This window comes from Strigops habroptila, chromosome 19 (assembly GCF_004027225.2).
Source record: "Strigops habroptila isolate Jane chromosome 19, bStrHab1.2.pri, whole genome shotgun sequence".
NCBI classification, from domain to species: domain Eukaryota; kingdom Metazoa; phylum Chordata; class Aves; order Psittaciformes; family Psittacidae; genus Strigops; species Strigops habroptila.
Genome location: NC_044295.2, coordinates 545,638 through 559,639, shown reverse-complemented (window position 1 = coordinate 559,639; position 14,002 = coordinate 545,638). Strand labels below are relative to the sequence as shown.

The following is a 14,002-nucleotide window of genomic DNA, read 5'->3' as shown; positions in this document are numbered from 1 at the left end:
ATACAAAAGGCATCAGAGCTCCTGAGAAGCTCAGGGCTTCCTGAAGCCACAAGCTAAAACCAGCTTGCACAGGGCAAAGATTTCACCCAAAGTGTGTGAGGCTGATTTGAATCTAAGCACTTCCAGGTCTGAGGGCATATCAGATTCAGAAGCTGTATGAATGAGACTGAATCAGCAACCAGGATAAAATAACTGAACACCTAAAGAGCACCAAAGTCATTTATGCCCTTTTTAAAAGAGAAGAGAAGATGACTTGGGTTGCTTGAGACATTTGAACAGGCTGAAGAGTCACAAAAGGTACCTGCAAGAAATGTGTGGTCAGTAAACAAGATAAACTGGGTAAAAACCTACTGCCAGCTTCTCATGTTTTCATTTATTAAGAATAGAAATGAAGAACAAAGGGTTCCAGTGGCAGCTGAGCAGCCTTCTGAACATTACAAAGGAGCTCAAGACAAGAACAGGCACGGTAAATTTGTGTAAGCTGCTGAAGGCTTTGTAGAGCTTCACTTCTGTCAGTTCTCCCCCAAAACATTTTGAATCCTTTTATAGATACAGAACAAGGTCTTGATTTTGCTTCCTCGTGCTGGAAGCAGGCATGCTCTTGAGGAAAGGCTCTTGCTGGGGTTATTCTTTACACCAGTCAGACCCCTGGAGAACAAAGGCGCAGTAACAGATTGCCCCGATGTTGTATCAGCTGCATCGCTGCAGAACTTGGCTTCCCAGCAGGAAGTGTCACAATTGCTCCAAACACCAGCCTTCCAAATCCGATTACCCAGCCCAGGCATGCCCCTTGGCTACACGCAAGCACTGCACTATTCATGAAAAGCATGTCCTCAAATCAAGTCGTCATAACTGGATAACCCCACTGCGAGTAAGGCCCTTCCTAACAGCCACAATGGCAGCACCTCCCAAAAGAAAGCCGAGGAGAACAACAAACTTCTCCTGGGCAATGGGGTACAAATATCTTTAAAATGGATTGTTTTCCTGGCTTGGTGTTTTCCTTTTGAAGCCCAGGGCTCATCTGAGCCCTTGCCAGCTCACATCCCTATCATGCCCCCCCCACAGAAACAAAACAGGGAAGCTGTGGCTGCCCCATCCCTGGCAGTGTTCAAGGCCAGGTTGGACACTGGGGCTTGGAGCAACCTGCTCTAGTGGAAGGTGTCCCACAGGTTGGAACTGGATGAGCTTTACGGTCCCTTCCAACCCAAACCAGGCTGGGATTCTATGATCTCTGCTTCAAGCAGTCCATCAGTACTGCTGACTGCCACAGCAGGCTGATGGTCCAGCAGAGTCATCCAGAAACATGGACTGTGCAAACCTACAGAGCAGAGGAGGCTGTGACAAAGCCACAAACCCCTTGTTCAGCAGCCACTGTGAGCACTCAGCACTGTGGAGTTGTGACGAAGGTCAGACCCCTACACAAGCCGAATGAGGATGCTGGAGTGCTTCCTACCAACACACACCTTTCTCAGGCTTGAATACTGGGGGAGCACTACCTCTCCCAATGCACATTTTCAGTTCTTCCCTCCACCTCCAGTTCAGAACTCAAGAACATTAAGCACTGTAAAATGAAATGAAAGAATAATATTTCCAGAGTGAAGTTTATCCTGGCATTTAACAGGTTCTCTTTGTTGCAAAAGCTGTTTTTCTGTTCTATGCTGAAGGACAATGGTAGAGCCATGGCCAAGAATGGGAGCTCTGCATGCCAAAAATCCAAAGGAAAGAAGAACTGTACATCCAGGATTCTACTACTTTCTTTTGGCCCCAAGATAATGGTTCATTTTCATATGGTTCATATGAAAACGAGCTCATATATGCTCAGAAAGGATTCAGCACTCCACAGGCATCACCTGTCTGAGACCTGACAACCAGTGAGCAGCTTTCAGCTTGAACTTCAATCAAAGCTACACCCCAGCAAGCTGGTAGTTCCAGCACTCGCACTTAGCAGATCCTGCAAGGACAGGGTAAAGCCTGAGCCTCACAGGGCCCTGTGCCATTCCTCCCACAGGCAAGAATGAAATGATACCTCCTTTGCCACCCGTCTGCGGCTTTCCCTTCTGGTTAACCTGGCTTCCCATAGAAAGGAGACTAAAGATAACACTGTCCCCACCTGACCTCCTGAGATACCTCCTGGATCTCCAGCCAGCTTCAACCAAACCTGACAGAGGAACAGGAGACTCAAAGAGGCAAGTCCATACATCTTCCAGGAAAAAATCAACAGCAGAGTAGAGAAAGCCCCAAATTAGAGTGACATTGCTGGAAACACTTCACAGTGAGCTCAAGAGCCATCTGCCTTCTTTGATCTCCAAATCCCAACCCGCACACACGAAGCTCCTAGCCAGGCACAGCCACACAAGTCTGCCAAGCCAAACAGGTAGAGGGTACCAGAAAAAGCTGGCAGTATTCACAGAACCCCAGCCTGGTTTGAGTTGGAAGGGACCTTAAAGCTGCTCCAGTCCCAACCCCCTGCCACAGGCAGGGACACCTTCCACTAGAGCAGGTTGCTCCAAGCCCCTGTGTCCAACCTGGCCTTGAACACTGCCAGGGATGGGGCAGCCACAGCTTCTCTGGGAAAAGTCTGTGCCAGCGCCTCAGCACCCTCACAGGGAAGAGCTTTTGCCTCAGAGCTCACCTCAATCTCCCCTCTGGCAGGTTAAAGCCATTCCCCTTGCCCTGTCCCTCCAGGCCCTCGTCCAAAGCCCCTCTCCAGGTTTCCTGGAGCCCCTTTAGGCACTGGAGCTGCTCTAAGGTGTCCCCTTCAGAAGCCTTCTCTTCTCCAGGCTGCCCCAGCCCAGCTCTCCCAGCCTGGCTCCAGAGCAGAGCTGCTCCAGCCCTCGCAGCAGCTCCGGGGCCTCCTCTGGCCTCTCTCCAGCAGCTCCACGTCCCTCTGGTGCTGTTGCCCCAGAGCTGGATCAGGGCTGCAGGGGGGGGTCTCACAAACCTGAGATTGTTTTTTTATTAAAACATATTAAAATCCCAATGAATGAAAAGGAGACCTGGCCATGCCTTTAGAATCAGCTTAAAAACCTCAGTGAGCTTCTAGTAATGTTTCTAAGATTAAAGAAACCCAACACAGATCAAGCCCATCACCTTCTCAGCACACAAATTCCATATACCAACCTATTGGCTCATTTGCAAGCTGCAGGCTGCTTCCCAGCTCACAATTTCCCCTTAAAAACAATATAAGAGAGAAAGGAAAACGAGCACATGGGCCCTGCAGGGCACAGGGAAAACCAGCAGACCAGCCTGGAATGCCGAGATCACCTCGCAGTAGTCCTTCCATGGAAAAAGGGATAATCTACATTTGACCTAAATGCTGCAATCTCTGCGCGTGGAGAAGAAAACCCACCCAGCACACAAGTGAAACATATTGAGGGAGCAAACAAATGCCCAGGATGCAGCAAACAAACCCAGCTCGTCTAAATTAAACACCAGGGTTATCTTTTTTTGAGCAGTTCTGCAACTAACTAAACCTTGGAAAACTATTTCATGCTCGCTGGAACACAGCACACCTCCTCCCACCGGGCCTCCTTCGCACTAGCCTGAGCTGTGGCGTGATCAATATTTCATGCTGCCCTAGCACAAGCTGCCCTCCAGGCATCCAAACTGCAAAGAATAAACCAAAAACCCAGCTAGAAATTCACACAGGCGTGAACCTTCCCGCACAGCTTTAAAGGAGCTCAAACAGGAAAGGTTATGAAATATTTAAGTCAATAGTGCAGCGCAGAAGCTGCACTAGGGCTGCCCCGGGCTCCTCAGAGGCACTGCGCTCTGAGTAACTGCTCGAAGCTGAAGCAGGCTTTAATCAGACTTATTGCTGATTGCTTTTGGAGAGGGGTCACCTCCTTGCAGAGCACGGGTAGGATGGAGCAGCAGATGCTCACCCACAGCACCCACCACCCTGTCCACCCATGATTCGTGATCTGTGTTTTCCCAGTTCAAGCCAATTCAGATCCCAGCAAACGTCTGAGGCAAATGGGTTTAAATCAAAGCCTCCCCGTTCTCACAAATCACATTACAGAGCACGTAAACAGCGAGTGGGAAGAGCTGCTTCATTTACTAAAAGCTATTTTCTCTTTTCACATGACTCAGCCGAAAAACCTTCATTCTATCGCTCTGCTTAAGAGAAACAATATTCCACAAGGCAAGAAAGACGGAAGGGTCCACTCGGAAATTAATTAGATTGTACTGACAGGACGTGCCCAATAACACACAAAAGGAAGGTGTTGTCAGCAAGTGGCACACGTGAGCGCCGCGCACGCTCCCACTGTGCTGCAGAGCCCGTGCAGCGCCGCTGGGGCTTCTCCTGCAGCACCTTCTGCTGCTCCACAGCGGCTGCAGCCAACGTGCTGCTGCTCCCAGCCTCCTGCCAGGCCAAGCCTGAGCTGCTGCTGCTGCAGCTCAGCCTGAAAGCCTCAAGAAAACCCTTCACCACCCTGCTCATAGGAGTTTCCAGGTCCATTTGGTGCCCTTAGCAGTGCCCTGTTGGCAGCGCCCCACTGTCCTGACAAAGGGCACCCACCCCATGGCTCCATTGTGGTGGTACTCTACAGAGTATCTGGTCTCTGGCAATGACCATGGAAGGAAGATGCTGGGACAAAGGAGATAGCTTTAGATGAACAGATGGAGAGAGCTGCCAAAGCTCCTGTATTAGGGAAGTAAAGTCTGCGATCACCAGCACAACACTGCTGCCATTAGAAGACAGGAACCTTCTCTCATCCCATGACTACTCCAGGTAGAGTTTTTCATGCTGAAGATATTAAACACAGGTCATTTCACCATCTTCAGTGTTTACTGCTGGTAAAGACCACAAGGACAATCAGAAGCAAATAACAAACTCCAAACATGGAGCAGTTAAGTAAGCTAGAACACTTCTCTGTGGGAAGAGAGGACTGAGAGGGGATGGGGCAGACGTCCATGGAGCCCTGCGTGAGGGGAGGCAAGCAGCACGGGGGAAGCAGTCGGATCAGTCTGCTGAGAGATCAGCTTGGCCATAAAGCAACTGGCACTGTCAACTCAGGGGATACATCCAGTTCTTCATTTTACTTGGTCCTTCACAACACCCTCTGCTCCTCTGGAAGGAGCTACAGTGTCTCCTTTTACAACTCTCCCTGTCAAAGCCTCTCAAAATCACAGCCTCAGTTCACACTACAAATCCACATGGAATTATATACCTATTACCACTTATATTCAGAACTTCACAATTCCCTCAGGATGGTCAATGCCTCCAGTCTGGGTGGCAAACACATTGCATCACCTTTTATTTGGGTCACTGAACCAAACCCACATCAGATTGCTACTGCCCATCCACACTTTGACATGGAAATGCCGCCTTTGTCAGAGCAAAAGCTTCCCTTTGTGGTTAGTGCTTCCCCCGCACCGTGCTTCAAGGACTCCTGGGGGTGAGAAGAAAGGGCAGGTGAAACATTACGTGATGACAAGTCAGCCATGGCTCTCCCTCTGCTCTCCCCCGCTGGGGCTGGGGAATGTTGCCATGGAAATCACAGCTGCGAGTGACAGCTCTCGGGATCGCAGCCGCTGCAGACCCTGCACAGGGATGGGGATGGGATGGAGATGCCACTTGGCCACGGTGGGACAACCACGGCGTGTGGCTCTGTCCGGCTGCACCGACCCCCGGGGCTGGGAGGGCTTGTGGGAGCGCTGGCGAGGAGGTGCTGGGCTGCAGGGCAGGGACAAGTCCTGCTTCCTCTGCATTAGGCAGCAGAGATTTAGTGAAGCGATTACCATCCGCAGCTGTAGTGCTCTGATAAAATTACACCGAAATAGTGCACTAAATTATATTGACAAGATACATCATCTTTGCATTCTGCACGTGCTGGCTGGGCTCTTTTCCTTGAACAAAGCACTGTTCTGCAAAGCTAATGAATCTGTGGGAACGTTTCCAAGGGCAGAAAAAAGCAAAGGGAGGTTTATGGCAGCTTTGATTTGATTTTATTTTTATCATTAACATTAGAGCTGCTCCACTTGCATTCATGAAGGCGATCATATAGATGGCAAGACCACAGGTATAGTAAATAAACCCAAAGGCAGAACACAAAATGCAGGGATGTTCTCAGCTGGTGCTCCTAAAATGACCGCTCAATTTGACTCCAGCAGCGCCGTCGCCACTGCCATATGGGTTTGCTAATACTGGACACAGCTCTCACTTGGTAAATTCTCCTGGAGCCAGCAAGTTGCCACAGTTAAATCACATCTGCTTACTGACCGGCTTTGGTCTGAAGTAAACTGACAGCCTGGAATCTCACTAACATTTGATCACAGGAGAAAAAGGAGCGTTGAAGATAAATGTAAAGGAGGAGCCATTTAGGAGATGTGGAACAAAAGCAAGTAAAATTATCTCCTTAAACTGGAAGTCAGTTTTAATTCAATTTAACCAAACTCATGAGCAGCCAATTCTTATCGTCATTAAACAAAGGAAACAGCATCATGTTAAGGGTTAAGGGTTACTCACACGATGAAGCTCTTAAGATAATTACTGAATCTCTCTTTGAAAGGCTTGTGATTTGTATGACAGCAATAAAGCCCTTAATATATATAATTAGAAATGAAGACGTGCATTTAAAGCTACCGAGAAACAGAACCGCTAAATGCAGATTCTTCTTCCATTTAAAATCATTCCTGTGCAAAGACAAACGTTCCTGGAGCCCAGCCTGTGATCAGCTGCTTTGAAGGCTACGCCTTACATCTTCCCTCAGTTTTTATCACACGAGTGCCTATTGTAACAACACCACATTTTATCTCCAGTTGTCTTTTCCTTTTCCTACATTCAAATGCAACAGAAGGCTCAATTATTTTTTTTCAAAGATCAATTTAATCTCTTTCCTTTGAGATGGAATCACAGTTTGCCTCACTCAGCCTCTGTTGCTACAGGCAAAACTAAAGGGAAAAGGAGCAAGAATTACATCGCCATGTGTGTTTTCAATGAACAATTGAAAGCAAGTAGAGAACAGAAACGAAGATACAGGCAAAACTGCCCGGAGGTTTTCAGAGCACATAGAAGGCCTCTTCACATCCTTACCCTGCTTCTGTATTGTGTTGATTGTTCCTTTTGCAGCACTGCCAGTCTCCCACTGCCCCATCTACTGGCAGCAGAACACGGTGGGTGCATGAGCACAGGAGTGACCTGACACTGCTGAGAACGAGATCTAACAGTAAATCCAGAAGACCACAGAAAGTGGAAAGAAAATGGAAGCATTTTCCAGATTTAACACTGTACAAGGTCTCTAACTACATACTTACAGACATAACCCAAGGCCCGCTCCTTGGCTGACGAGCTGTGTAGTGAGCATTTCCTCATTCGTGAGTGTTCCTTGGCTTTAGTTGCAAGTTCCAGGACACTAAAGAGCTCCTCTGCATCACTCTGCAAACACTGCAGAGCCTGGCTGAAGAACGTTCAGTATGAACAGAGGCAAAGGTGAACCACAGCGGGTTTCAGCTCCAGAAAAGGAGCTCTGGTCACCCCGCTTTCTTCAAAGTCTTCCGTATCTTGAGCACTTGTCTTTTCCCCGCACATCTTTTATCAGGCAAATTAGAATCTCCCAGAGAAAGAGAACAAAAAGATGGTGCTACCTGTCTTATTTCAATACTTTGGGCAGAAGAGAAAGATGCCTCCATGCAGAGCTGTATTAGTCCCTCTCCACTCGAGGGAGAGGAGAACACAGGGCAGGGAGGTGTGGAAGCCATAGGACAACATGCATGAGCAACTTAACTTTTGTCACTTTTGCTGATTGTGGACCAAGAGAAACCTCAAAAGCACTGTAGTTATTCAATATATAACCCAGCACACCTGATGCCACACAAAACACCTTAGCAAAATCCCTCACAGAGCCAGAGCTGATCCACTATTCCTACCAAGGTACTTACATAGGCAAAAATCTGCAGCCCTGCTCACCTCCGAGGTTGCTGAGCCCAGATCACAGCCCAGACTATGCAATTCTGAAGCTGCCACCTGAAGAAGAGGCCAGCCGACTCACAGAGACTGGCACGTTGCTGTTACATTGTGCCTCACACTGTTTGGTGGCTTTTGGCTGAAGGAGGAGCTTCAGCGCTCACCTTGCAGCGAGCCATCATCTGTTTCACAGCACAGCCAGGCTGGGCCTTTCAAATCATTCTTCAGTAACTGCACCTTGCACTTGCAGCAAAGGTCACCTCTCAATTCGTCAGGCATTTAATATGAAACACAGGGTCACCTGGGAGCAAGGTGTCCCCCCTGCAGCTTTATTCAAGCAGGAACTCATTAGCTTGCCTCAAACCACCACGGGAAGAAAGAGAGACTCCAGATTAATGGCATGACCCAATGAACTTGCTGAATGAGCCAAATGAGACCAACCTGCTTAGAAAAGTGGCTGCAGATGGGGAGCTCCTCCTGAGAAACCAGAGTGAGCGTGGTGGAACTGCAGCTAACAATCGAGAAGAACCGACCAGAGGTGTTTGAGAGGGGCCCCACAGAGCAGACCCATTGCACTCCACAAGAATAAGCCAGAATAAGCTTTTGGAAAAGCATGCTGCCATTTGCAGGGAAGAGACCTGGAATTCAGTCTTCCAATACCTAAAGGGGCTGACAAGAAAGCTGGAGAGGGGCTTTGGACAAGGGCCTGGAGGGACAGGCCAAGGGGAATGGCTTTAACCTGCCAGAGGGGAGATTGAGCTGAGCTCTGAGGCAAAAGCTCTTCCCTGTGAGGGTGCTGAGGCGCTGGCACAGGGTGCCCAGAGAAGCTGTGGCTGCCCCATCCCTGGCAGTGTTCAAGGCCAGGTTGGACACAGGGGCTTGGAGCAACCTGCTCTAGTGGGAGGTGTCCCTGCCCGTGGCAGGGGGCTGGAACGGGATGAGCTTTAAGGTCCCTCCCAACTCAAACCAGGCTGGGATTCTATGAAAAGGAATCAGACCAAACACCTGGGAAACACAAGAAATGTGTTTCACAAAACTATTAAAGCTTGCAGCAGGGAACTTTTCCTTCAGGGTCTTATTCTTCACCAAAAGGGATTCAGGTTTAGGCACTTTGTGCAAGTTTACATTAACTGCACAGCTCTAGAGCACACTTTTTCTCTCTGAAGTTTTTATACCCATCTGTCAGCAGTTTCTATTTCTGATGGGCAAAAAGGGTTTCAGAAGTCTTGTTTATTTCCTGAGTTCCAAGACTGACAAAGAAAAAAGCCATTTTAAGAAACACGTTTCTAAAAATCTTGCAGTAGTCAACAGTCCCAGCTAACGACAGTAAGTTCCAGCACCTCTGTGGCTCTGGAAGTCAGAAGCTGTTGCTCTTTACCAGATCACACTCATACAGAACGCAGTTTGCAGCAAGTACTAAAAGCAGCTCTTGTACTTTTATCCCTCCCGTGTATGTTGGTTTTGAGGTTACAAAACCAACTTCTATTTGTTGTGGGCCCAAAAAAGCACCTCCATGATCTCAGAGCTTGCCAAGTCACAACAAACTCCCGTGGCTCAGAACAGCCCCTTCTAAGCCAAGTCTGAGAATGTGTTTGCCCTGAAGTCACAGAACGTAAAACTGCTTAAGGGCAAAACCAGGAAGATCTTGAGCTCCAATCCCATGGTCAGAGAGGAAAGACAAGCACACAGGTCCTGATGTGCATTGCCTGAGGTGTCTTGCCCTTTGTAATGCTAAGGGGCTTCTATTTTCTGCCACCCTTTCACCCAAGCTGCTGAGGCAGGTTTTCCAGAGCCTTTGCAGCAGTGTTTTCCCTTATTCCTGTGCTGTAAGTCCTCAGCTTGCACCTGCAGCCTCCAATATTGCATGTTACAGGTTCTTATGGGAAATGCTCGCCACTAGTCTGCAAACCATCCCTTCTTTCTGTATCCCTCAGCTCTATTTTTTGGTTTACATTAGGGGACTTCGTCATGTGGATGCTCCAAGCTTAACAAACCAAGAAGCACGAGCATCTGGCCCCAGTGTTTGTGTGCTCCTGTCAGCACTAACAGTATCATAAGAAACAACAACAGGGATTTCACACAGGCCCTGATAAAACCTCAGTAATTACGAATGGAACAGTATGACGAGGGACACCACATGCTGCACCAGGAGGGACGCCTGGGAGGATGCCGATTTGGGAATCCTGTCCCTTCTCTTCCTTGATGGCCTCTGGAGAAAGTTTCCTCTGTCTCTTTTCTCACTCTCTTTTCCCCTTTTATTCCTTTCCCTGCATCCCCAAGACTTTTACCATGAGAGTTGATGTTTGCCATCAGCTACGGATCCACTCCTGAGCTTTTACACAGCTTTTAAGCCTGCCTCAACAGCCGTTGTGCATCCCTCTTACACATTCATCCATACAAGCTCTTGTGAGTTTCCAGGAGCTGCTTTCACTGAGTAAAGAGCAACTTTTTTAAGCAGTAAGTGACAAACTGATAGGCCCTACAGCTCACGGCACACCACATCCAGAGCAAAGGTGGTTTAAGGCACTTGAACTGAGGTTTTGAATGCAGCAAACGAAGCTTTACCTTCTGTAGGAAGAGGACAATCCTCACAAGCATCTTGGCATGCAGTTCCTCCAGGGTGAACAGAGTTCGAGGTGTGCGGATGAAGATCTTGGTCTTGCCATAAGCCACGTCGTGCTGAAACCCATGGCACTCTATGAGCTTCTTCACAGCATCTTTGTCTGAAGGCAGGTCATGGTTTGGCCAAGTGAATTCCGAGATCATCTTGTACCTGGAATTACAAGGTATGATTTACAAATGTAAACCTGTCACCCAGGTTCTCAAGGCCAACCTTCAGCAGGTTTTAGAACTAATTATGGTCTAAATCCTAATAAAACTGATTATAGACAGAAAAGCCTCAAGACATCCTCTGCAGGAGTCGTGATCCTCGAAATCCAAGGAAAATGAATACGAGAGGTATGATTTTGTGAAGAGTTCACTTCATCAACAGCAAACTGATGCAACATGACAAACCTCACCACTGTCTTCCTGCAGGTTTGGCAGTTCCTTTACTCACACTCTCAGCATTCCATTTGAATGTTCTTTATTTTGGTGGGAAGAGCAGCTTTGGTGTGCTCACACTGTGCAGAAGGAGCCAACTGCAATCAGCTGCCTTGTCACAAAACCTACATTGAACAACCCTGCAAAGAGTTGCTCCTGTTCATCACTTGGGTCTTTCACCTTTCTAACATCTTTCTCTGGATCACCACATTTCTAACATCTATTATTTACCAAGGTAGCAGACAGTTGACTGCCACAGTTGTGAACACCACAACTGCCTGTAATTGTTATGTCCCATCCTTACTCTCCAAGCTCCTTTTTACTCTGGGAGAGGGAATGCAGATTAGAACTAAGACAACTATAAATCAAGCACAAGAGTAACTGGATCCCACTCAGCTCTGCAAGATTTACCAGCCCTGCAAAGTGCTGATCAGGTGAACACACGTTGGCACAAAGCAACAATGAATTTTCTACATAAGATTTATGGACATAATAAAAACTGTAATAGACATTTTCGCTGTAATAGTACCCACATTCCTGTTCTAAATAAAACAGGCATGCAGCAATCTGAAGCACTCCTCTATTTAAAAGCCCACAATCCAAGTCAAACATCAATCTCAGTGTTTCAGACATGCAGAATTTTCAGCTCCTATTAAATGAATGCAGAAATAAACCATTTTACTGGGGAGAGGGTGCACTACAAGGAGTTACTAAATGGACTAAAATCAGCCTGAATGGAAATAACATCGCCCTGCTGCTTTCGTTCATCAAATTAGCCTTCTGGAATAAGCTGTTGAAGAAGGGGGAAAAAGAAGGTGCCTATGCAGGGAACACCATTAGTGTGAGAGTTACACCATGCAGACAAGGGATCTTACTGGTTACTAAAAAAGGAGTACTTAAAAAACACAGACTCACAGAAGAGGAGTTTGCCAACCATATACTTGGTTGGCAAAAGCATTCCTTATCTCTGAGAGGCACACACAGGACATAAATGTTTTCCGCTTGTTTCTCTTTTCTATTCTCACCAGGAAGATGTTCCTGCAATAATTAATTCACTGGGAAAATCCTCCACTTGAGACCGCCACATTAGGGAAAAAAAGACAAGCAGAGCAGCAGCACGAGCCCATGGGGGCCAGAAAAAGAAGGGGAAGATGTCAGAGACCTGCCAACCTGCCCAAAAGAGATGGGAAATTCTCTTCCTCCTTCACAACAAAAGCAGGGCTATGGCATGGAAGGACACCCCAGGGGAAAACGGACCAGCTCCCTCTGAGCCCTCAGGTGGTGAGGCTGGTGTTGGGATATCGTGGTGGTCCTTCTCCAGCTTTAGTTCCTCCCCAGCATGTGTGGTGCGATGCCACCAGCTCCTGCCCCACAGCAGAGCGCAGGACGTGGCTGCCACAGCAGGTCCAAATCCCAGCCTCCTGCTAATTATAGTGGGGCAGAACCCAAACTAAACCTGCTCACTGCCACCACAACCCTTCCCCTCTTCCTGCCTGGAGCTTTCAAGGTCAGTTACACATTAAGCATCCACTTCTACACCACCTTTGTTTCTCTGTACTTAGCTATAGAAACACCCAACGTGCACGAGGGGCTACTGTGGTTCACAATTCCCAGCCCAGCTCTCCCAAGCACCCAGATTTTTGCAAGCCACTAGATTACGAAGCTCTAATGAAAAATACCAGGTCTGCACGTGAAGCTGGGCCCTACCCTGCTCTTCCCACTGTGCAGGTCACAGCTAGCTGGGTGTCATTTATGTGCTATGTTTAACACAGCCTGCAAACAGGCATGCGGATGCCGTGACCGTGTTGGATTACACTCGCCCGTGGCCATGGCTGCAGATGCCTCACAGGCGCCGTCCTTCCCCCTGCCCTGCACACAGACCCCTTCCTGAAACCCAATCAGCTGCTTTTTGATAGGAAGCTATATATTAAACCCAAAGAATGCAGCACATCTATTTAAGATACGTGGCCCTGACGTGCATTCCACCCAATTGGAAGATGTAGTTACCAAGTGAACGCACAACATCTCCTGGCCCAACAAAAATATACGTGGGCTTTACTTTGTACAAACTGGTAAGGGCAGAGTGGTGCACACGGAGCTTAAATGAAGTTTGGAAAGGACATTTAGTATGGTCTTAACTGGGCTTTGCTTCATTTCCTACTGATAGATATGAGGTATCAAATACCTTGCAGTATTTTAGGGCTAAATAGCAACAAACTCTTTTCTCACAGAAAGGAATGTTATTTTTAGGATGATTTTATATACACACTTACCTACATATATATATATAAAGGCATACATGCACTCATATATACGTATCTCTCATCTCTATATATCCTGATATGTACCTCCTGTCCCCTCTCAGGGGAATCAGCAAAACAAAGCACAGGCACCTGCTTCAGGGGCCTCTGAGGGAGTTAAACATGTTTGTGGGACTGAACTTTTACAGTATCTTTCACCAATGTAAGCAAAGAGGTGACAAAGTTATGTCTCAAAAATCACCTCTTGCCAAGTAACTGTGGATCTGTCTTCAGATGTGCCACAGATGCAGTGCAGGAGTCCAGAGCCGAAGGGCTTGGAGCCTCCTCCATGTTCCCAGCCTCCTAGTAAGCATGTTAAATAAAAAGGAACAGAGATCCCTTGGGATCCCAGTTCATAAACCACTCAAAAACTGTAGAGCTTGTTCCACAAATCATCTCCCCCAGCCTCTGTAAGAGGGTTTCTCATCCAAAGACAAGGAACAAAGAAATCTGGTAAAAATAAACCCAATATCCAGGCCAGGAGATTGTTATTTATTGGGTTTTTAACTTAGAAAAGGCAATACCACGATACGCAAATACAGTGTCTGATCCCTCATGCTGGAGATGATTAATCCCACTCCAGGGTCCAGCAGAACAAACGCTACAATAGCCTGAAAGCTGAACCAGTTGCCACGTGCTAATTTGGTTTAGGGGCTGTAAACACCACTTCTGGTCTTCAGCTTACAGGAGCTCATCAAACCTTCATTAAAAACAAAGCAGCTGTTTATATTAATAGTAATTACACAAATCT

At 47.5% G+C, this 14,002-nt stretch overlaps 1 protein-coding gene across 1 annotated transcript in view; it reads right to left on the bottom strand.

The window, feature by feature from the left end:
- MYO1D (myosin ID) overlaps positions 1–14,002 on the bottom strand; it is a 128,838-nt gene that overhangs the window by 62,248 nt on the left and 52,588 nt on the right. Inside the window, exon 16 of the mRNA XM_030508633.1 lies at positions 10,475–10,682. Within this exon, the coding sequence (XP_030364493.1) occupies positions 10,475–10,682 (208 nt within the window). The remainder of the gene's footprint in view (positions 1–10,474; positions 10,683–14,002) is intronic.